Source organism: Podarcis muralis, chromosome 16, assembly GCF_964188315.1.
Source record: "Podarcis muralis chromosome 16, rPodMur119.hap1.1, whole genome shotgun sequence".
Classification (NCBI taxonomy): domain Eukaryota; kingdom Metazoa; phylum Chordata; class Lepidosauria; order Squamata; family Lacertidae; genus Podarcis; species Podarcis muralis.
Genome location: NC_135670.1, coordinates 28,460,459 through 28,484,840, shown reverse-complemented (window position 1 = coordinate 28,484,840; position 24,382 = coordinate 28,460,459). Strand labels below are relative to the sequence as shown.

At 45.1% G+C, this 24,382-nt stretch overlaps 1 protein-coding gene across 4 annotated transcripts; it reads left to right on the top strand.

Moving 5' to 3' along the window:
- Window positions 1-1,529: 1,529 nt before the first annotated feature.
- On the top strand, window positions 1,530-21,141 carry SNAP29 (synaptosome associated protein 29). Of its 4 annotated transcripts, XM_077920253.1 has the most exons (7): window positions 1,559-1,679; window positions 1,779-1,877; window positions 9,153-9,522; window positions 15,560-15,756; window positions 16,661-16,746; window positions 17,472-17,576; window positions 19,495-21,141. In XM_077920253.1, exons 3-7 carry the CDS (start codon window positions 9,298-9,300, stop codon window positions 19,650-19,652), a joined length of 771 nt encoding a protein of 256 aa, XP_077776379.1. In that variant the 5' UTR covers window positions 1,559-1,679; window positions 1,779-1,877; window positions 9,153-9,297; the 3' UTR covers window positions 19,653-21,141. The 4 variants fall into 4 exon arrangements, with proteins under 4 accessions (XP_028566421.2, XP_028566422.2, XP_077776379.1 ...); XM_028710588.2 differs by lacking the exon at window positions 1,779-1,877 and having other exon boundaries at window positions 1,530-1,679; XM_028710589.2 differs by lacking the exon at window positions 1,779-1,877 and having other exon boundaries at window positions 1,542-1,675.
- The last annotated feature ends 3,241 nt before the right edge of the window (window positions 21,142-24,382 follow it).

The window sequence follows — 24,382 nt, the reverse complement described above, 5'->3', positions numbered from 1 at the left end:
TTATCTTTTTGTAAGCCGCTTTGAGGTTGCTGTGTTTTTTACAACCAAGCGGTGTGTAATTTTTATGAAATAAATAACAAATAAATATAAATACTTCAGTACTTAACATAATATGAGCAGGGTTGTGTTTCTTTTACCATAATGTGCCTGTTCATGGACCTCAGCCCCATCCAGTTTAGTCCAATGGTTAAGGCTGATGGGAGCTGTAGTATCTGGGGACTCAGAGACTGTGGAAGCTGCTCAGTACTTCGCATTAGGAGGAGTGGTCTGTTGCAGAAAGAACGAAGAGTGTTGTGGCACCTTCAGTTCTTAATTATAAATATTATTTATTTGACTTATGAGTCGCTCACCTCAAAGGAGTCCTCGAGTTACAAAAGAAATTAAGAGCCAAAGGCATGCAACATAATTGTAAAAAAGGGAGAGAAAAATACATTACAGCAAAACTATTACAATGGCCCATAAGCAGACCCAGCAAAGATGCAACCAATTTATTACGCCATAAACTTTCGTTGGCTGCCCAAAACATGGATTGTTGTAGCCAATGCCGTAAGAAATTTGATAGTATAGTTGTCAACTTTTCCCTTTTTTAAAGGGAAATTCCCTTATTCCGAATAGGATTCCTCGCAAGAAAAGGGAAAAGTTGACAGCTATGTTTGTTAGAGTTGCCGGTACTTTACAGCCCGACCCTAACCACGTCTGCTCAGCTGCAGCACTGAATTCAATTTGTCAGGGGAATTCTAAATCAGATTTTGCGTATACCCCCTTAAAATAAAAATCCTTAAAATGCTTTTATTTCAGTGAGCCTACTCTAAAGTATGGGCAAGTCTGGATCCAACACCTTCCCATCGAAAGGACCGGAGATCGTGCCGATCCACTTATAAAAGTCTATTTTTTATTTTTTGAAAAGTTTTTATTGTTAAAATAACTCAGCATTAATATACACATATTGCAAATATACAAAACAAAAAAAAAATCCTTCCAGTAGCACCTTAAAGACCAACTAAGTTAGTTCTTGGTATGAGCTTTCGTGTGCATGCACACTTCTTCAGATCTGTAACTGCAAATATACAAACATACATTTCGTACAATCCTTAAAAATGTTCAAACATACCTACACTCCATCCCACAGATAATTCGTTTTCCCATCACCATCCACCACCCCTCTTATTAAAGTCTAAAAGCAAGGCGTGTATGTCTACGGCACGTGACAAACATGGCGGCGCCCGCAGCGGCTTCATTCCTGGAATCCCGACCTTAAAAAAAAAGACAGAGACTCAACCAACTAACTCTCTCAGGCTAGACTGTGTTTATGTGCCCAAAGCGTGTTGACCACTTCTCCTTTCACCAAATCCAACGTCTGCTTCAAGCCCACCGTGAGCTGTTCTTCCCGAGGATCAAAAAGCCTTGAAATTACTATTTTGTGTTATTTTCTTTCAAAAAAAAACCCCCTCTCTCAAAGCGGTGGTTGGTACAGTCCGACCGCGTCCATCTTGTTTCGTTTCCTCCCTTTCTCTCCGCCCCTCCCATTTTCTTCTTTCTCTCTCCACGCCCCCCCCCCCGCCTTAGGTGGAGAAGTGGTTTGGCCCGCCTGACCTGCCTGAGGAAAGAAGGAGAGGAAGCTGACTCGGCTCGTGACGGGAAGCGAGAAGGCGAAGAGCGGGGGGCGCCGCTGCTGGTGGGTGAGTGAGTGAGTGCCGGGGAAAGGGGCTAACAGAAAGCAGCTTTTTCTCTCTCCCCCCCCCCTCCTTAAGATGAACTATTGACATTTTATTAACCAGGTTTATACCCCGCCCCGCCCCCAAGGAGCAAAAGAAAGCATTCATAGTGTTCACACGCCTCCCCGTGTTTTCTCATCCTCACAACAACAAACCTGCCAGGTAGGCTTGCGAGTCGCTTTGTCCTCCCAACAGCATTGCCGGGTAGGTTGGGCTGAGAGTTAAGGTGGCTCCTTGGGTGAGCTCACTTTTTGCGGGATATTCCCTTATTCCAGTGCCGTTTCCCGCTGCTATCCCGGATTGTTCAGGGAAGTTTTTAATATGTTACCTTTTAGTGTATCTTTCATCTTTGTTGGAAGCCGCCCAGAGTGGCTGCGGAAACCCAGCCAGATGGGCGGGGTACAAATAATAAATTATTATTATTATTATTATTATTATTATTATTATCCCGTAGACTGCCCCCGGGACAGGTGAGGCTGCTGGTCCCTTATTTTCAAATCTGAAAGTTGACAGCTATGCTCCCATCATCCCAAGCTTAGCAGCACCAGGGATCAGGGGTGCTATTTTAAAAAAAAATGTTTGATTGACTTATTTTAAATTTGCACTTGTTTTTGTTTAAAAGCTACCCCGAGGACGTAGCTATGGGACCAACATTTATAAATAAACAAATTGAAAAATACTACCTACAGAGCTATGCCAGGTGTTGGGCTAGCAGCAGGCCTCATGTTGAGGTTTATATATGATATGTCATGGGTGGGCAAACTAAGGCCCGGGGGCTGGATCCGGCCCAATCTCCTTCTCTATCCGGCCCATGGATCGTCCGGGAATCAGCATGTTTTTACATGAGTAGAATGTGTCCTTTTATTTAAAATGCATCTCTGGGTTATTTGTGGGGCCTGCCTGGTGTTTTTATATGAGTAGAATGTGTGCTTTTATTTCAAATGCATCTCTGGGTTATTTGTGGGGCATAGGAATTCATTTTTTTTTTCTTTTTCAAAATATAGTCCGGCCCCTCACAAGGTCTGAGGGACAGTGGACCAGCCCCATGCTGAAAATGTTTGCTGACTCCTGAAATATGATATACTCTGTGTGTGTGTGTGTGTAATTTATTTACAGACTCTATTATATTATATAGAGTGAGATGGGCGCACAACCCTAGAGTCTGTCAAGACTGGCCCGTACGGGCAGGGGTACCTTTACCTTTACCTTTATATAAATAAATATATATAAATAAAAAACGTATATAGATAGATATATGTATATATGAGATAGATAAATAGATGATATACGGTATATGTGTGCGTGTGTATATATGCGCGCTGCTTTGAGGACTATTTTCGATCAAACAGGACAGGAATAAAATAGTACACCAATGGAATTACTCGTCACAAACCTAATTACTCATCACCACAGGTTTATTGCCATTAACAAAAACATGCACACCAAACACTGTACTGAACAAAATACAAAGTATAACTGGAGGGCAAAGGGATGGAGACTTTTTAAAAGCAATCTGGTATTGGTATTGTAGTCCAAAAACAAAACAGCTGGAGACAACCTAAGTTTGGGACACCCTGTTCTATGCCATGGATTGGCAAGCTGGTGCTCTTTGGATGCTTTTCAGTTCCCTACACCCATCTGTCTCAGCCAACATGGCCAAGGGCCAGGGAGGATGTGAACTGTTGCTCAGCAACATCTGGAGGGCCACAGGTTCCCCTTTCGAAACAGGTGGGGGATAGTCTTTCATCAGATTGCTTTAAAAAACCCTCTATCCCTTTGCCCTCCAGTTATACTTTGCTTTGTATTTTGCTCAGTACTTAAGATTATGTTGAATTGTATGGTGCGTATTTTTGTTGATGGTACTAAACTAGTGGTGATGAGTAATTAGGTTCATGATGGTGATTCCACTGGCATACTGTTTTATTTTTATCCTGCTGTTTGATCCAAAATAGTCCTCAAAGTGGCTTATTTTTTATTGTATTTTTAAACCCAAAGTTAGGGGTGCTGCTAGCCCAACACCTGACCTAGGTCTGTGGGTAGTATTTATTTTTAATTTGTTTATTTAAAAATGTTGGCATGGTGCCATCCCATGGCTATGTTCTCAGGGTAGCTTTTAACAAAAATAAATGCAAATCTCAAAAGCCTAAAATAAGTTAATCAAACTTTATAAAAAGCATAACCACAGTAGCCTTGATAAAAATGAAATTTAACACTGAAACAGATTTTAAATGCCTGTGCCTGGTGCTGGAATGACGTCAAGGTGGGCACCAAGTGAACCTCTCGGAGGGGAGCATTTCATAGCTGGGATGCCACTACTAAAAAGGCCCTTTCTTCCGTATTCTCCTGCCACACCTCACCTGGTAGGGGCACCTTGCAGAAGACTTAAGATCTGAGCAGGTACATATGGAGCTAATTGATCATTTAACTACCTTGATTCTTAGCTGTGAAGTGCCAAAAGTGCCAAAATTAGCACTTGGAGCTGGGCCCAGGAGCATACTTTGCATTGTTACTTACACTTCCTGCAAAGTAAGTCCCAAAGAATTTGGCAACTACCAGTTGACAAAAGCATGAGTCTCATTGCTCTGTGTGGGCTTGCTTCCAAGTGCACATGATAAGGATCACCCTGTACACATCCTTGGTGTCTTAGTTTATTATTGCTCAGACAGCCTTTTCTTAGCTTATGTGATGCTTTTGTCCTAGTGCCCTGTATCATATGATCAGATCCTAAAGCTAGTATATTTGGGTAAGCCTGCTTCAGGAATGCAAGCACATTGCCTGGACCACAGGGCAGGAAAAGGCTGTTCAACAGAGAAGTCTTTAGCAAGGACCTAAAACAACAGTTCTCAAACTTTTTTCTCTGGGACACACTTTCAGAATACAGTGGTACCTCGGGTTAAATACCTAATTCGTTCCGGAGGTCTGTTCTTAACCTGAAACTGTTCTTAACCTGAAGCACCACTTTAGTTAATGGGGCCTCCTGCTGCTGCTGCGCTGCCGGAGCACGATTTCCGTTCTCATCCTAAAGCAAAGTTCTTAACCCGAGGTACTATTTCTGGGTTAGCAGAGTCTGTAACCTGAAGCGTATGTAACCCGAGGTACCACTGTAAAAATTTGCTCATGCCACACCAAAAAATTTATTGATAAAAAATATGCTGCATAACAAAAGGAAATAATTCCTAGTAGTGCTTGATTTATATATAACGTGGAACACAGCTACGTACTTTATAATATGTTAGAGACCAGACTGAGGATTACAGCTCTGATGAGGAATGGTGGGAACCCCCCCCACACACACACACACACTTCCTGCTCCTGACCAGGATCCTGAAGCTGCCTAGGAACAGTGGAGTAGCATAGATTTAGAGAATTGGTTTGCAGAGGGGCATAGTTCGAAAACAACAGCTGGGCAGAGCTGAGCGGGGAACAACTAGGAGAAGCAGAACAGGAAGAGGTTGAGAGAACTGACTCCCCTTTGCTAGAAAGCGTCCAGCCTTTATCTCCAAGGGCAAGGAGAAGGCTCAGTGGCTGCAGGATTCAAGAAGGGGGAAGTGAAGCAAATGACTCAGGGGGAAGTAAGAGGGAAGCTTAATTGGGAGCACCTTCGTTCCAAGGAGGGTTGCTTTGTTCTTTTGCTCTGATCATTAAGAACTCTTAAACTGGTAAACTTAAATTGCTTTTTTCTGCTGATGCACAGCCAAAGGGGGGGAGGAAGCCTGACATGATCATGAAACATCCAGAAAGTATAAAACGTGTTGGAAGTGTAAAGAAGCAGAGGGAAACTTTTTTCACATGTGGTGGACATGTAAAAAGGTAAAAGTATATTAGGAAATGTAGGGACGCGGGTGGCGCTGTGGGTAAAAGCCTCAGTGCCTAGGGCTTGCCGATCGAAAGGTCGGCAGTTCAAATCCCCGTGGCGGGGTGTGCTCCCGTTGCTCAGTCCCAGCGTCTGCCAACCTAGCAGTTCGAAAGCACCCCCGGGTGTAAGTAGATAAATAGGGACCGCTTACTAGCGGGAAGGTAAACGGCGTTTCCGTGTGCGGCTCTGGCTCGCCAGAGCAGCGATGTCACGCTGGCCACGTGACCCGGAAGTGTCTCCGGACAGCGCTGGCCCCCGGCCTCTTGAGTGAGATGGGCGCACAACCCTAGAGCCTGTCAAGACTGGCCCGTACGGGCAGGGGTACCTTTACCTTTACCTTATATTAGGAAATGATTTATAATGAATTGGAAAAAATATTTAAAACTACTTTCCCCCAAAAACCCTTTTCTGTTGGGAATAACCCAGACAGAATGAATGAATCTTTATTTGCATCAGCTATCGGCCATAGCAATAAAACAACAGTACGATATACAAAGAATAGAAACAGAAAGTCAATTACAGTGGTACCTCGGGTTAAGTACTTAATTCGTGCCAGAGGTCCATTCTTAACCTGAAACTGTTCTTAACCTGAAGCACCACTTTAGCTAATGGGGCCTGCTGCGCCGCCGGAGCACGATTTCTGTTCTAATCCTGAAGCAAAGTTCTTAACCCGAGGTACTATTTCTGGGTTAGCAGAGTCTGTAACCTGAAGCATATGTAACCTGAAGCGTATGTAACCCAAGGTACCACTCTGTATAAAATACATTTTAGGGTTTTGAATCAATAGTCAAATAGTGGATCTTATTCTGATCGCCCCAGCCAGAAACCTTGCAACCTTTGCTGTCACCTGCTCATCTTGAACCCAGACAGAAATTCCTAGGTGTCAGAAAAGATTGTTTATATATGCAACAACTGCGACCCGTGTTGTGTTAGCCCCAAAATGGAAAGTGAGCGAGGTCCCAACTAAAGAGGATTGGCAACTTAAGTTGACAGAATATGAAGAACTTGCAGATTTAACACATAGGATAAAAGAGCAAAAAGAACATATATTTAAAGAAGTGCGGAAAACATGTGTTGAATACAGTACCCTATTTTTCGCCCTATATAGGACACACTTTTTCCCCTCCAAAAATGAAGGGGAAATGTGTGTGCGTCCTATGGGGTGAATGCAGGCTTTCGCTGAAGCCTGGAGAGCGAGAGGCGTCGGTGCGCACTGACTCCCTCTCTCTCTCCAGGCTTCAGGAAGCTCTGCGCAAGCCTCGCGCGCCCAGCGGGAGGTCCCGCCGGGCGCGCAAGGCTTGCGGGCTGCAGCCCGAAGCACGGGGCAAGCTGCGGAGCCCGCCCCCTGCTTCGGGCAGATGTCCGCAAGCCTCGCGCGCCCGGCGGGAGGTCCCGCCGGGCTCTCATGCTTGGGGCGGCAGCCTGTTCTGGGGTCGGGGGAAGCTCGGGCTTCCCCCGCGCCAGCCCCACGCCTGGGGGGAAAGAATTTTTTTTTCTTTATTTCCCCCCCCCAAAAAAAACAGGTGCGTCCTATGGGGCGAAAAATACAGTATATGGAAAAATAACTATACAGCTGAAAATGCTGGCAGCACTAAGATAACTTCGAAAGTAAATAATTTTTGACAAATGTAAAAGTGGAAAATTGATTTGAATAGTTATAGTAAAATGTGCAGGAAAGTATGATACGTAAAATGAACCATGGAAGGAGAAGAGGGGAAGTCATTGGATATCTAAAATACAGCTTTCAATTAGTCTTCTCTAGCACTGTTCAAATGGTAATTCTGGATCACAACTAGGGTTGTCCTCCATATCGCTTGATGCTCTTTCTCTCATTTTGAAAAGATATCCATATTCTGGAAACAAATATACACAGTTGTACCTTAGAAGTCGAACGGAATCTCTTCCGGATGTCCGTTCTACTTCCAAAACGTTCAGAAACCAAAGTGCAGCTTCTGATTGGCTGCAGGAAGCTGTGGAAGCCCCGTGGGATGTTCAGCTTCCAAAAATAGTTCACAACCCAGAATACTCACTTCCGGGTTTGCGGCATTCGGGAGCCAAAACGTTCAAGAACTAAGCTGTTCGAAAACCAAGGTACAATTGTACTATACTACACTGATACAGTGGTACCTTGGGTTGCATACGCTTCAGGTTACAGACTCCACTAACCCAGAAATAGTACCTCGGGTTAAGAACTTTGCTTCAGGATGAGAACAGAAATCGTGTGGCGGCGGAAGGCCCCATTAGCTAAAGTGGTGCTTCAGGTTAAGAACAGACCTCCAAAACGAATTAATTTCTTAACCACTGTATGTTTAAATGTCCTTGAATCTGCCCACCATACTTGCCATCCTCTCCTGACACACCCTTTGAGAACCACTCACCTAATATTAGGCACCCACAGGCAGGAAATCCCACATAGTAAGTAAAGCATTGCTAAAGGTAATGTTCAGGTGGTCATGATGGGGCAGACTTCAGAGTGCCTCCCTTAAGGCTGCAGTGACCAGTCTTTGTTGAGAGATGTGAGCAATATAGGCCTTCAAAATGCTATTTGATCTGATCAGGAGGGGCTGGCACAATGCAGTGACTCAGGTTGTCCTGAGACAAGGAACAGTTAATCAAGCTCTGAGATTAGGCCAGGGGGTGATCTTGCATTTTAAACTTACCGTGCTGATAAGGATCCCCCACCAAAAACACCTCCAGTAAAGTTTCTAGGGTTTGCAAAAGGAGTGTGTTGACAGTATAGCCAGAACGAGAAGCTATTTGTCTTAGTGGCAGAACTTGCAGCACAGCTGAATTCTCTAATAGTGTCTTCTTGAGGATAGTTTGATCCACGATTACCGCAACCTCCTCTGTTTTTCAACCAGCTTAAAGCAAGGATGCATCGAGTTTTGAAAGGTGGCCGCTTCGTAGCATTGGAAGTGGTTTAAACGGAAAGATGAGGCAAAGGTATACCATAGGATTGGTATAAATCGAAAGCTGATAAGATCTGAGCTTCTCCCACATCCACATATTAGTTCTTGCTTCCATGGATCAAAATATACAGTGCGTGTTGCTGAAACACTACTGTTGAAAGGCAGGTACTCTAGCTGTGAAAATACACTGGCAAAGCAGGCAGTTTGAGATGTTTGAAACAAATGAGTTGAGCCACATGGTACGGAAGAAGACAAGAATGTGGCTTGGTTCCACCCATTTTGGGTCATCTGGAGCAGCTTGCTATTTCCTGACTGGATCATTGACTTGCCCTTTCCTCTACCAAGCCTCTGGCACACTAATCTGAATAGCACGACCTGTCAGAGTTTGGAGGAAAGTGGAGCAAAAATATATTTTAATAGCTTTGAGCTGGAGGAGGAGCTGTCAGTTGTTCCTATACAGTGGTACCTCAGGTTAAGTACTTAATTCGTTCCGCGCCGCCAGAGCCTGATTTCTGTTCTCATCCTGAAGCAAAGTTCTTAACCTGAAACACTATTTCTGGGTTAGCGGAGTCTGTAACCTGAAGCGTATGTAACCTGAGGTACCACGGTATAGGTATGTGTTCTGTCAAATCGTTTCAATCTGTGTTTAAATTTACTCACTTCTTTTCACAGAATCAGGCTTTCCATCCCGTCGTTGCTGGCGATCTCTGGCATGAAGGCATCGATCTGGGTCTGAAAAACATCGGTCTGGTTTTGTTCTAGTCTGCCTTTTGTCTACATTCACGCATAGAAAAGAACCAAACTCTGAGCTGCAATTATGTCGGCTTACTCAAAAAGCTACAATCCTTTTGACGAAGACGAGGATGAAGACTTAAAGCCAGTCAAGTGGAATGAAAGTAATGAGCCCCCTAGGGAAGGGGCAGATAGACAGAGGTACCTGCAGCAAGAAGTCCTGAGGCGGTCCCAGGCCACTGTGGACAGCAGCAACCGCGCTGTCTCCCTCATTTATGAGTCTGAGCATATTGGCATAGCTGCATCAGAGGTAAGCAAGAATCTTAAGATTGACCTTGCTGCAGTTTATGGGGAGTATATTTGATAAAAGAACTTCAGTATTTTTTCCTATAATATTGTCAACTTGTGTGTGTTATTTGGAAGTAAGTGGATTGATTTCAGTGCAGTTTACATCCAAGTGTTTAGGATCAGAGTCTGAGAACTGACAAAAAAATCTGGGATGCTTCATTACGGATAAAAGCTGCATGGTGATTTTGAGTACATACAGTGGGCGCTCGGGTTGCGAACGTGATCCGTGCGGGAGGCATGTTTGCAACCTGCAGCGTCCGCGACCTGTGCGTCTGCGCATGCGCAGGTCGCTATTCGGCACTTGTGCACATGCGTAAAGTGCGATTTAGTGCTTCTGCACATGCGCAAGTGCCGAAACCCGGAAGTAACCCGTTCCGGTATTTTCAGGTTTGGCGCGGTGCGCAACCCGAAATCACGTAAGCCAAAGCACCTGTAACCCGAGGTATGACTGGACTCAAATGCCCTTTCAGAAATGGCAGACTTTCAGAGTCTGTCCACACCAGGGGTTGGCAAACTAAGGTCCGCGGGCTGGATCAGGCCCAATTGCCTTCAGGATCTGGCCCGTGAATCAGCGTGGGGGTTCTATTTGTTCGGGCTGTGCCATTTTTTCCCCTGCGCCATTCCATTTTCTCTCCCTCACACACACCATGGCGGCGCCTCCTCCCTCCCTCCTCCTGGCTTCTCCCCGCCCTGCCTAAAAGAGGAAGGGAGCTGGCTGAGTTCCATTTTAAGCAGCCTCTCTCTGGAGCCAGCCCTTTCGCGCCGCTCATCTTCCCTCTGCCACCACCACCCTAGTGCTCCTGTGGGCCAGAGAGCGGAGTGGACGAGCTCCCTCTGCCTACCCATGAGAAGCAGCAGCGGTGGCAGCGATGGTGGTAGCAGCAGCCCCAGGGAAGTTAAGCACTGGCTGGGGGTGGGGAGGGCGACTAATTGCCCCCCTTGCCTCTTCTTCCAGCCCCCCCCCCCCCGGTGCCACTTCTGCAGCCCGCCACCAGGTCTGAGGGACAGTGGACTGACCCGCGGCTAAAAAAATTTGCCAACTCCTGGTCCACACATTTATTTCCAACGTTCTTTCCAACCAACTTTTCCAACATTATTTCAAAGTATATGGGCCCAGCTCATGCCAGTTACAGCATCTGAAGTCTTTGGTTCTGTGCACCATATGCCTTTGTATCAAGCTTCCTCAACCTCAGCCCTCCAGATGTTTTTTGGCCTACAACTCCCATGATCCCTAGCTAGCAGGACCAGTGACCAGGGATGATGGGAATTGTAGTCTCAAAACATCTGGAGGGCCGAGGTTGAGGAAGCCTGGTTTATACAGTGGTACCTCGGGTTACATACGCTTCAGGTTACATATGCTTCAGGTTACAGACTCTGCTAACCCAGAAATAGTGCTTCAGGTTAAGAACTTTGCTTCAGGATGAGAACACAAATCGTGCTCCAGCGGCGCAGCAGCAGCAGGAGGCCCCATTAGCTAAAGTGATGCTTCAGTTAAGAACAGTTTCAGGTTAAGTATGGACCTCCGGAACGAATTAAGTACTTAACCCGAGGTACCACTGTATCTTGGTTTCATTGAAGACATGGCAGTACATCCACGTAAGAACTTTTGTTGGGAAATGATTATTGTGGGCGGGTGGAATTGAGCAGCTGTAAAAGGACATCTCTCTCAAGGAGATGGACTTTGTCTTTGTCTCAGACCATGGTGTCTTGAAGATGTACATTGGACCTATCATTTGTTAATGTGCTTACTTTCTAAGCCAGTGGCTAGAAAGGAGGGCAGGCCTACTTCAGCCACTTTCTGCATACACCTGACTACATAGTCTTTCCTATGAATCATTTCCTTTAATTATGAAGCCTAGACTTGAATCACTGCTAGGCATCTTTGGTCGGCAGAACCACTAATGTAAGGCCTCCTGGAATGTCTTTCTAGAAGTGAGGCTGTTTTTTTAAAAAAATAAATACAGTAAACCAAAAGACTAGCAGTTATGAGCTGTTCTTCAATTTTTATTGGTATGGCTGGGGCAATCTTGTGCTGCCTTTTATCCTAATAAGCTTATTTGTAGGTCCTTGGTGCTCCAGCCATACAAGTGCTTAACTCTGCGTTCAAATTATTCCATTCATATACATCAGGGATGGCCAACGGGTAGATCGTGATCTACCGGTAGGTTGCTGGGGTGCCCCAGGTAGATTGCGGGATGAGAGAAAGTGATCATGGAAAAGCGGCTCCTCTACCTTTGCTCCCCCCCCCAAAAAAAAACTCAACACTCTAGGCAAATCTCCCCCCAGTTAGTTGCCACCTTGGGTAGATCACTGCCAGTTTTTTATACTGGTAGTAGATCACAGTCTCTTGGGACTTGGACATGCCTGATATACATATTTAAACCAAAGTCCAAGAGACGCTGAATTGGGACGTCCCTGGTTCCAATCTTTCCAGGTGGACTGAGGCAAGGCACTGCTGGCTTCAGCCTCCCCATCTGCAATATGGGGACAGTAGTGGCCTGGCTTGCATTGTTGTTAGGAATATTACAAGAAGATGCTGGATGTGAAGTGTTTTGAACTTATGAAAGTACTAGGAACAAGTGCTGGTTCTGTCCTCTCCAACCGTGGGTGTTGATTTCTTCAAGTGCGCTGCAAATGAAATTGTATGCTTAGTCCATTTCCTTCAAATAATTGTACCCCAGAGTGTGTGATAAACTGGAAGATGAAAAATTGAAACAAGCTCATAAAGATATTTTTTAATAATAATCAAGGTTGAAATCTACCCAAGTTATTGTTTTTCCTAGTCTATAAAGGTAAAGGTACCCCTGCCCGTACGGACCAGTCTTGACAGACTCTAGGGTTGTGCGCCCATCTCACTTAAGAGGCCGGGGGCCAGCGCTGTCCGGAGACACTTCCAGGTCACGTGGCCAGTGTGACAAAGCTGCATCTGGCAAGCCAGAGCCACACACGGAAACACTGTTTACCTTCCCGCTAGTAAGCGGTCCCTATTTATCTACTTGCGCCCGGGGGTGCTTTCGAACTGCTAGGTTGGCAGGCGCTGGGACCGAACAACGGGAGCGCACCCTGCCACGGGGATTCGAACCGCCGACCTTTCGATCGGCAAGCCTTAGGCGCTGAGGCTTTTACCCACAGCGCCACCCGCGTCCCATTTCCTAGTCTATAGAGAAGCTAAATTTTAACTGAACTGCGGTGTTTTCTAAAAGCTGAAGCCAAAAGGAGCCTTTCCTGCTCCCTGGGAAAATTATCAGACCTTATCTGAAAGAGTCTTGTGATCAGACTAGAGGGAAAAGGAAATTGGGCAGAGAGACTGCAGTCTTTTGTTCTTCGCTTGTAGGTAGGACCTTGGACCAGCAAATATTCCAGGTAGTGGTTTTTTAAAAAAATAAAAAATGCTAAAGGAGCAGATCACGAAATGAGCAGATGCCGTTCAGTAGGCAGGTGAGCTTTAATTAGGTATCAACAAAGTCTTTACATCTTAGCTTCCTCATGCCTTCAGCAAATCTTGCTGCATAAATGTTATAGTAGAAACAGAATTCAAGAAAATACTGAGGAGGTAAAAGTAAAGGGACCCCTGACCATTAGTTCCAGTCGTGACTGACTCTGGGGCTGCGGTGCTCATCTCGATTTATTGGCCGAGGGAGCCGGCGTACAGCTTCCGGGTCATGTGGCCAGCAGGACTAAGACGCTTCTGGCGAACCAGAGCAGCGCATGGAAACGCCGTTTACCTTCCCGCTGGAGCGGTACCTATTTATCTACTTGCACTTTGACGTGCTTTCGAACTGCTAGGTTGGCAGGAGCAGGGACCAAACAACGGGAGCTCACCCAGTTGCGGGGATTCGAACCGCCGACCTTCTGATCGGCAAGTCCTAGGCTCTGTGGTTTAATCCACAGCGCCACCCACGTCCACTGTGGAGATAGAAAGGATTAATACTTTGTATTTCTCATTACCATCACCACAGCATTACACAGCAACTTGCTGAAGAAATCTAGTGAACCAAAGGGCCTCTTTTCCACATTGTACTAAACTTTTGTTTAGTGCACATACATGAGCTGAAATAAGCCCAAGTGAACCCTTGGGATCACTCTCCTGATCCCCATCAACTCCCGTATAGTCAGAAGGAGGTACATCGCAAGCATTTAATCCCTCTTTCCCAGAGTCTTGACTTGTCATTTCTTACAAGCCAAAGATTATGGTCCAAAACAAACTCTGGTTAGTTAAACAAGCAAAACTAATGGCTTGAAGCGACTTTGTTCTGAAACGGATCGGAGTTTGTTTTAAATCAGTGGTCTCTGGTTTTCAGAACATGACAGTCCAGATTTCTGGGTAAGGGGAACTAGTGGTGAAGAACTCATTCCAGCTATACTGGAGGGGAAAGGGTTTTGCTTGGGCTCGTTCCAGCTTGTGCTAAATTGTGCCTTAGCGTGAGACAAAAGAAAGCACTTATTCGCACAGCACGATACGATACGATAATCTTTATTGTCATTGTCCCATACAGAACAACGAAATTGAAAAAATCTACATCAGACATTAAAAACCCACAAGCCTGCTATCCCAGCCTGGTTAGCCCCCTAAAAACTCTGATACCCCATGATTAAATACAATATATTCCCATAGAGACTACTTTACACTGCATTTAAAACCAAAATCGCATTTGGATAGAAACTCTTTCTCAGGCGGCTAGTCCTAGTCTTTATAACCCTGTACCTTCTTCCAGAAGGCAGAAGCTGAAAGAGATCATTTCCGGGGTGCGCACTATCCTGCACTATCTCTGCAGCTTTCTTATGACACCTGGAAGCGTAGATTTGATCCAAGATGGGAAGAATGCACCCAATTATTATCTCCGCAGTTTTTGCAACCCTGGACAGCATTGTTTTTCCCCTGACCCTGCAGCTCCCAAACCACACACAGAGACCATAAGTTAATACACTCACAACAGTACAATGGTAAAATGGCATCAACAGGTCCTTTGAGAGATTCCATAGTTAAACTGTGGAACTCACTCCCACAAGAGGCAGTGATACCCACCAACTTGGATGGCTTTTGAAGAGGATTAGACAAACTCACAGAGTCAAAGGCTATCATTGGCTACTAGCCATTTTGGCTATGCTGTGTGTGCTTCCATGGTCAGAGGCCAGTGATGCTTCTGAATCCCAGTTGCTGGAAGCCTCAAGAAGGGAAAGGGCTCTTGGGCTCGGGTCTTGCTTGAGAGCATCCTGCAGGCAGCTGGTCGGCCACAGTAAGAACGGGATGCTGGGCTGGATGGGCCATTGGCCTGACCCAGCAGATTCTTCTCATGTTCTTCTTGAGTGGCAATACAGCCAGGGAGTGCAATTCTCGAAACCCGGTTCTTTGCGAAGTTAAAACATTTCGCGGCGCTTTTCTTCAGCCCCATTAAAAACTCTTGGTAAAAAGACAGTTGGAAAAATATATACAGTGGTACCTCGGGTTAAGAACTTAATTCGTTCTGGAGGTCTGTTCTTAACCTGAAGCACCACTTTAGCTAATGGGGCCTCCCGCTGCCGCCACACGATTTCTGTTCTCATCCTGAAGCAAAGTTCTTACCTGAGGTACTATTTCAGGGTTAGCGGAGTCTGTAACCTGAAGCGTATGTAACCTGAAGCGTATGTAACCCGAGGTACCACTGTATACACAAATAAAGCTTTTATTCGACGGACGAAAGGATATATGATGTCTGACATGATTGAGAATCGTAGAGCCAGGGACAGAGATCTTTAAAGCGTTAAAATCGGGATGTGGAAAATATGGAAACAACGAGGAGAGGCAGGACTGAGATTTGGAGAGATGCTTCAGAGGTCCAGACTATGGGGAGCCCCCAAAAAATCAATAATTATAATTTGGATTATAATTTGTGGTTTATTTTGGTTTTTGGTTTTTTATTTTAATTGGATTATGATTTGATATATTAATTGGATGTTTTTTTACTGGAAAAGCAATAAAAATGATTTATAAAAAAAACAAACCCTCTTGTTTTCCGTAGGAGCTCACACGGCAAGGCGAGGTACTGAAACGCAGCGAACGAATGGTGGATAAGATGGATCAAGATCTGAAAACAAGCCAGAGACACATCAACAGCATTAAGAGTGTGTTTGGCGGCTTTGTGAATTACTTCAAAGCCAAGCCGCAAGAGATCAAGATTGAGCAGAACGGGGCTGCCGAATACCAAGCAAGCAACAAGTAAGCAACCCTAATTCTCTTCCCAGCTAGGAAAGGTGTAAATCGTGACATCTGGGAGTCGGAGAGCGGGGGGGGGGGGGAGCCCAGGTTGCAGGTGGAAGTTTGGACTTCAGTTTCATCCCAGCGTTCTTCTTCAGTGGGGCCAGGAAAGATTCAAATCACATTGCAACTTCTCCCTTAATCGCATCAGAACGTGGTACTTACATTTACCTTTGGACCATTCTCAGCAAAGTCAGGAAAGATGCAAAAGGCGTCAAAATGCAGTACAGTAGTACCTCACAAGACGAATGCCTCGCAAGACGGAAAACTCGCAAGACGAAAGGGTTTTTGGTTTTTTGAGTTGCTTCGCAAGACGATTTTCCCTATGGACTTGCTTCGCAAGACAGAAACATCTTGCAAGTTTGTTTCCTTTTTCCTAACACCGTTGATACAGTTGCGACTTGACTTCGAGGAGCAACTCATAGCACGCGGTGTGGTAGCCTTTTTTGAGGTTTTTGAAGACTTTGGTGATTTTTGAAGCTTTTCCAAAACTTTCCCGACACCGTGCTTCGCAAGACGAAAAAAATCGCAAGACGACAAAACTCGCGGAACGAATTAATTTCGTCTTGCGAGGCACCACTGTATTTGAAGCAAGGCCTTTTGAACATTGTGCTTTCCTGGCAGCTCCATCCTTGGATTTTTTAAGATCAGTGCATCCCCAGGTTTCTTTTGAAAATGGTTTCCCTCCCACCCTGTAGACTCATTCTGAACTAATCAGGAGCCAGGAAGGTGAGGAAACAACAGCGAATGCGTGTGGGTGTGAAAAGACTGCAGAAAGGGAAATGGTTTTCCTAAAAGCCATTGCCCTTAATGTAAGGTCTATTTGGACACTGGGAATGGTACCTGTCTTTTCTCTTATCTCCAGATTGAAAGAAGCCATCTCCGTGAGCAAAGAACAGGAGTCAAAGTACCAGGAGAGTCATCCAAACCTACGAAAGTTGGATAATTCAGGTTTGTTTAAACTTGTTTAAAGGGCCATGCCAGGCCTGGAGGAGTTGGGCATTCAGGGGTTTTTGGTATGGCAGTTCTTGATAGAAGACAAATTTGCCTCTTAACTAGGCTACAGAAGCAGGAATAGTGATTTGGCAGGTCTGCAAGAAAAGCATTGTGTTGTTTACTTCCAATTGCAAACCACCTTTAATTAGTAATTATAAGGTAAAGGTATAGGTACCCCTGCCCGTACGGGCCAGTCTTGACAGACTCTAGGGTTGTGCGCTCATCTCACTCTAGAGGCCGGGAGCCAGCGCTGTCCGGAGACACTTCCGGGTCACGTGGCAAGCGTGACGAAGCTGCTCCGGCGAACCAGCACCAGAGCAGCACACGGAACGCCGTTTACCTTCCCGCTATAAAGCGGTCCCTATTTATCTACTTGCACCCAGGGGTGCTTTCGAACTGCTAGGTTGGCAGGCGCTGGGACCGAGCAACGGGAGCGCACCCTGCTGCAGGGATTTGAACCGCTGACCATGCGATCGGCAAGTCCTAGGCGCTGAGGTTTTACCCACAGCGCCACCCGCGTTCCTAATTAGTAATTATGTGTTCCAGTAATTCAGAATAAAACCATACTTGCCATAAGGCACACATGCTACATTAAAATAGTTTTCTTTTTTAAAAAAACAACTGGAGCCATCAATTGGTGTTTGGCGAATGTCTAAAAACTCACCTTTTCCCCTTGCCAGAGCATAGTACCACTGGAACCAGTTCAGAGTCTTCGTTCCCACCTGATAGTTACCCAAGGAATCAACACCTCCGAGCTTACCATCAGAAAGTCGATAAAAACTTAGGTGAGTAGTGACAGCCTGAACTTTGTAATGTTTAATCCCAGCTCTTTACCTGAAATTGAATCTCTTTGGTTCCTTTGGAGCTTTCTCCCAAGCAGAGAGAAGCATGTGTCCCTGTTTTCAATTTTCATTTCATGGAAATAGGAGGTGATGGAAAAATGATTAACATTAATATTTAATAAATAATAATTCAGTTAGTGGCTTGCTACATAAGAAGTCTTCAAACAACTTGAATAACAAGAATGTAGGACTGTTATTAATTATCTTCTGTTGATTAATCAGGGGGTATAGAAGGAATTGGAGTAGTGAAAGGATATGGCAGGGTGGCAGCGGGCAGACAGGTTGCTTTGCTTCGCAATGCTTCCTCCTGCAAAATTGCCAACAAGGGCTCTGTTTCCTGCACAATGGGAGCAGAAGAACTTTTGGCCCTCCAGTTGTTTCTGAACTTCAACTTCCATCATCCCCAGCAAGCATGGCCAATGGCCAGGGGAAATGGAAGTTGTAGTTCAGCAACATTGGGGGGCAGGGGAGCAAAGGTTCCTCTCCTTTGCTGTACAGAAATTAAGGGATGCGCAATAGCAGCTGCTCTCATCAGATTCTACAAGTTGCACTTTTGACTGCCAAAAATTAAGTGGATGTGGTTAACTACGAATTGCTGCTCCGAAAAGACAGTGGTCGTGAGCTGGAAGAGGATCAGAAATAGCAATATGTTTGAAGGCAGCAGTGCTCTCTTTACCTTAACGTTTCTGAGCACAAATCAAAGTGTTGGTGCTGACCTTTAAGCCCCTAAATGGCCTCAGCCCAGTATACCTGAAGGAGCGTCTCCACCCGCGTCATTCAGCCCGGACACCGAGGTCCAGCTCCAAGGGCCTTCTGCCAGTTCCCTTCCTGCAAGAAGTGAGGTTGCAGGGAATCAGGCAGAGGGCCTTCTTGGTAGTGGCACCCTCCTATGAGATGTCAAGGAAATAAACTACTACAGTGGTGCCCCGCAAGATGAATGCCTCGCAAGACGAAAACCCCGCTAGACTAAAGGGTTTTCCGTTTTTCGATGCGCTTCCCAAGACGATTTTCCCTATGGGCTTGCTTCGCAAGACGTTTCTGTCTTGCGAGTCTTGCGATTTTTTTTGCTCCCCCCCCCCTTTTTCTAAGCCGCTAAGCCGCTAATAGCCTTTTAGCCGCTAAGCCGCTAAACCTTTAATAGCCGCTAAGCCGCTAATAGCCTTTTAGCCGCTAAGCCTTTAATAGCCGCTAAACCGCTAATAGCGCTAAGCCGCTAATAGGGTTGCTTCGCAAGACGAAAAAACCGCTAGACGAAGAGCCTCGCGGAACAGATTATTTTCGTCTTGCGAGGCACCACTGTATCTGACTTTTAGAAGACATCTGAAGGCAGCCCTGTTTAGGGAGTTTTTAATGTTTGATGTTCTGTGCTTTTAATTCTGTTGGGAACCACCCAGAGTACCAGATGGGTGGGGTGGTAATAATAATAATAATAATAATAATAATAATAATAATAATAATAATATAATATGAATAAAAATAAATTTATACCCCGGCCAGAGCCGGGCTCAGGGCGGCTAACACCAATAAAATCACAGTATATATAATCATAATCATAATTTATTATTTACAGAGGTAGCTGCGTTAGTTTGTACAAAAAATAGTCCTGTGACACTATAAAGGCTAACAATTGCAAGAGCCCAGCCTGAATGGTAAACCCAGCCAGATGGGCGGGGTACAAATAATAAATAATGATTATTATTCCAAAGCCACAGAAAAATAACAACCATCCTCTTTAACTATTGGCTCCTTCGCTCAGAATATTCTTGGAGCAGCTACTTTATTATGAATTGACTTCCCAAACATATTTCCTACCCTGTATCCTTGCTCTTAACCCTGCTCCATTGTCTCTGTCCATTTGCAGATGAAATGTCCTCTGGGCTGGGCCGCCTGAAAAACCTCGCTCTTGGCCTACAGTCTGAAATCGATGAGCAGGATGAAATTCTGGACCGCCTCACCACAAAGGTGGAGACTCTGGACATCAATATTAAAAGCACAGACAAAAAGATCAAGGAGCTTTAAGGGAGATCCAAATCTCTCGCCTCCACACAAGAACTTGATTCCTTTTATACAGCTGGAGATCATCTTGCTATCTGGAAAACAACCAGCATAAGAAAAATGGGTTTATGTGACTGATTTGCCTTGTAATTAAAGACGAATAACCTGAAGTGCAATATGAGAGATTTTAAACCACCTTCTTTTACGTATGCATGCCTAAGGGTGCTTTTCACCATTGCCTCTTTAAGCTTCTGATTTTGGGGTACAGTGGAACCTCAGTTTTCAAACGCAATCCATTCCAGAAGACCATTCGACTTCTGAAACATTTGAAAACCGAGGATCAATGGGCGGTCAGCAAAATCCATTGAAAAAATGGAGAAACACGGCTCAGGAGTTGTTTGACTTCCAAGGTGCATTCAAAAATGGAAGCAATTATTTCCAGGTTTTTGGTGTTTGGGTTCTGAATCGTTCAGCTTCTGAGGCGCTCGAAAACTGAGGTTCCACTGTATAATACCTCAATTCCAGACACAATATATGCCATCTATTAAGAGCTCTTTGGCCTTAATTGTAAGGAGTGTTCAGTATAGTGAGAGTGTGTGCATTGCCTTATTTCACAACAGGCATTGTTCGTTCCTTGCATTCTTGGAAATCACTCTTACATGAATAGCAGAGCAGCTCTAAGTGAATTCTTCATCTCGCATTTCAAAGCTGGGGCACACCGATAAGCTTCAGGAGCAACCTATGAAAATCGGAGGCCGTGCCCTAGAAACAGTGCAACAGATTTAATAAATCAGTGGTTCCAGCAATTTCCCCCCTCTGATAACATTGAAATACTTGAGTGATGCCATTGTGAATAAGAGTGCACTTTGACAGGAGTGCATATCGAGTATTTCAAAGCTTGTAATATTTTTGTGGAGTTTTGCGAAATTCTACGCTGCAGTTACTCCACATGCCCCCGTGTGGTTTTAGACCTTTGCTTTCTCAATAGTAGTACCCCTTAGCCCCACATCAAAGGCAAAAATGCTTTTGCAACAGAGTGCTATCGCAAAACCAGTGTGCCGTCTGGCATGCAGACTTCCCCTTATTACTCTGGTCACGTCTAAAGGAACTCGTGAGTCCTAACCAAAAACCGCAGCCATCTGCTTTGTACCTGCTTGTGGTATTAGTTTGAGATCTTTCTAGGCTTACAATGGGGGGGGGGGGCTCCAGTCTGCAAGCCGATCTTGGCCTGCCGTGTGTGCGTGCACGTGCGTGCGCAATTAGCCCTGCTATGCCATTTTTCTCATGGTGACAGCTGATGAGACAGGAAGGCAGGGTTAAATCCTGTGTTGGTTACAGGGACCAGGTGTGCACAGCCAAAGCAGTAGGATTTAACTCCCGGTCATCAACTGATGAGTGAGGCTTAAATGTTGCTCTGTTTGCCATGTTTCCATGTAAACCTCTTCCTGATTCTCCTGCAAAATCTGCAAATCCTAGAATCTCCTGCAAAATAAACAAATTTGTTTTAGCAGCACCTTCCGACTTCAAAGCATCTTGCAGCTGACATCATTGTGATATGACAGTTGATCTGAAGGTTGTCAGTTCCACCCATTTGTCAGATTTGGCCCGCAAGACCCAACCCTACAGAGCCAAAAGGGTTCCCCACTCCTGTCCTACAAGGGTTTCATTGCTAAAATAGGCACCATATTGCCCAATTTGGGACATAGGTGGCGTTGTGGTCTAAACCACTGAGCCTCTTGGGCTTGCCGATCATAAGGTTGGCAGTTTGAATCCCTGCAATGGAGTGAGCTCCCGTTGCTCTCTCCCAGCTCCTGCCAACCTAGCAGTTCGAAAGCACACCAGCACAAGTAGATAAATAGGTACCGTTGCAGCAGGAAGGTAAACGGCATTTCTGTGGGCTCTGGTTTCCGTCACGGTGTCTCATTGCACCAGAAGCAGTTTAGTCCTGCTGGCCATATGACCCGGAAAGCTGTCTGTGGACAAACGCCGGCTCTCAGCCGGAAAGCGAGATGAGCGCCACACCCCATAGTTGAATTCAACTGGACTTAGCCATCCAGGCGTCCTTTACCTTACCTGCCTAACTGCTACCTATAACTCCTGCAACATAGCTCCTATTATCTGTACACAGTAAAGGTAAACTGCTTTCCTTTACAAAATTATAATAAGCCATAGGATCACCTCTTTGTCTACCTGATAGTAAAATAAGCTTACAGCTGTGCTTACTGGTAAACACCATCCCTTGAGTCCCTTTAGTGACTAGTAACAGAAACAAGGAACTGCCAGTAACTGCAATAATTAATATAATTGCCACTGTCGCATAGCACTGGTTATTGGGTTCCAGCTGGTGACCTTTGAGTTTCAATGACAGGAAGTATACCTTTACGCTGACTTGGGCATTAACCAATGCCTTGGAAACTTGGCAGGAGTCTCAGTACTACGGTATCAACACATCAGTGCTGTCATGCTTGTTGCAGTAGTTTCACTCTTAATTTACTTTGCTCCTAGTCAAGGTTAAATCTGAGCAGCTTCTGTCGTCGTTGCCACGATCTTCAGAAATATATCAAAGAACTGATCTTGGGAAGGGCAAACGAGGTTGCTTTCTTTTAATGATGATCTATTACAGTTATCCTTTATCCCTCAACTTAATGCTGAGGATTTTGGGCAGGTTAACCATACATCTGCTCTTAACAACCCAGGAGAAACACCCATTTCATAGTCACAATTTCAATTATCATATTCTATTATGCCAAATGCTCATTGTTAAGTGGACATTCATGAGTTCAGAGTTCTAGGCACATTGCGGGGAGGAAATAGGTATAAAGGACCCACTTGCCGTTTGACTTTAGGAGCAGTTAAGATACTTGTTTAAGGGACGTGGGTGGTGCTGTGGGTTAAACCACAGAGCCTAGGACTTGCCGATCGAAAGGTCGGTGGTTCGAATCCCCGCAACGGGGTGAGCTCCCGTTGCTCGGTCCCTGCTCCTGCCAACCTAGCAATTCGAAAGCATGTCAAAGTGCAAGGAGATAAATAGATACCACTCTGGCAGGAAGGTAGACGGCATTTCTGTGCGCTGCTCTGGTTCGCCAGAAGCGGCTTAGTCATGCTGGCCACATGACCCGGAAGCTGTACGCCAGCTCCCTCGGCCAATAAAGCGAGATGAGCGCCGCAACCCCAGAGTCGGTCACGACTGGACCTAATGGTCAGGGGTCCCTTTACCTTTACTAAGATACTTGATACTCATGTCGTATTCAAGCAAAGGAGCATTTTTGCTGAGGCAGACCTGGGGACGGTGCCTAAACTTCACTGATCTTCACGGCATTGGCAGTGTGTGAATGTCCTAAAAAGCAAAGAGCAAGATCTTTTATTGGAAAGGATTGACAATAGTCACAGCTCTAGATTTCTGGAACGTTGCAATACAGTGGGACCTCGGTTGTCGAACATTATCCATTCTGGAAGACTGTTCGACTTCCGAAACGTTCGACAACTGAGGCTCAACGGACGGACGGCAAATTCCATTGAGAAAATGGAGAAACACGCCTCAGAAGCCGTTCGACTTCCAAGCTGCGTTCGAAAACGGAAGCAATTCCGGGTTTTCGGCGTTCGAAAACTGAAATGTTTGGCTTCCAAGATGCTTGAGGTTCCACTGGATTGGTTTGGGGAGGGGCAAATTGCTTCAAAGGAAGGAAAGGGAACCTCTTCCCTTCACGTTAAATCTACTTTGTTTGTTAATTAGGCAGGCTGAGAAAATTATGCAAATATTTTCTTCGTCGTAAAGCTAGGTGTAGATTTCTTTTTGGAACATCTGTTCTCAATGGAAATCACTAGCCCTCTGCTCCACTTCCTACATTTTTCTGACAACGGTTTTCTTTATAGGGTTCCACTCTTTTCCTATCCTGACTTTGTGAAATGAGCTTGCTCTTTGGGTCCTGTTAACTTGGACTTTTCTGCTCTAAGGGCTATGCCTAGAGATGCTTTCACTGTTAGGAGTGCCCTATGGGGAGAGAGAGGCTATGCTTTGGTGTACACAAATTTTCCTCCTTTTGGTAGACTACGTAATTGCACCATCTGCTGTTGTCGAAGGCAAACTTAAGTTAACAGGGCGGAAGAAATAAGGCTGTTTTGTAATAATGATGCAATTCCGTAACCAGCAAAAATAGCTGTTTTAACTGAAGGAAAGTGATGAAGGCTCTGACTTTTTGCCCCTCCTAGAAAACATCTGAATTCTGTTTGGGGTTTTTGTGCCTATTTATGTCTATGTTTTTTAATACATCTTTTAAAATAGCTGCTTAATATCTCTGTCTGGCACACAATAATCACATTAAACTATTAGTCGCTTCCGATAATGGAGTTGATCTTATTTAAAAGATGCTCATTAGTGATATGTTTGTGGAGAAAAGTAAACATGGCCCTGTCTGGTTCAGAAAACTCGAGGAACCATATAATTTTGCAACCTGAAGGAAGAAAATTGTCCTAGTAGACATGTGTGGAGTAAATGGGTCTCTAGATCCTCCATCTAATAATAATAATAAAAAATAATAATAATACATTGAAAACTAGATTTGTGAAGAAGCTCTCTAGCAGGGGCAGACTTTTCATAATATGGCACCCATTGCAAGCCCAAAATTTGGCTCCCCCAAATGGATCTTCTCAATTTTCCACTCCTCTGTTGGGTGCCATGTGCAAGGGAACTGCCCATACCACCCTAAATCTGGCACTGTGTCTAGCCTAGCCTTCTCCCTGAAATTGCTAGCTTT

What these genes read in the sequence shown, in the direction of transcription:
- SNAP29 (XM_028710588.2), top strand. Translation starts at nt 9,298, where the DNA reads ATGTCGGCTTACTCAAAAAGCTACAATCCTTTTGACGAAGACGAGGAT. An exon ending in TTGGCATAGCTGCATCAGAG is followed by an intron (nt 9,523 to 15,559) that starts GTAAGCAAGAAT and finishes TGTTTTCCGTAG; the next exon opens with GAGCTCACACGGCAAGGCGA. An exon ending in ACGAAAGTTGGATAATTCAG is followed by an intron (nt 16,747 to 17,471) that starts GTTTGTTTAAAC and finishes TCCCCTTGCCAG; the next exon opens with AGCATAGTACCACTGGAACC.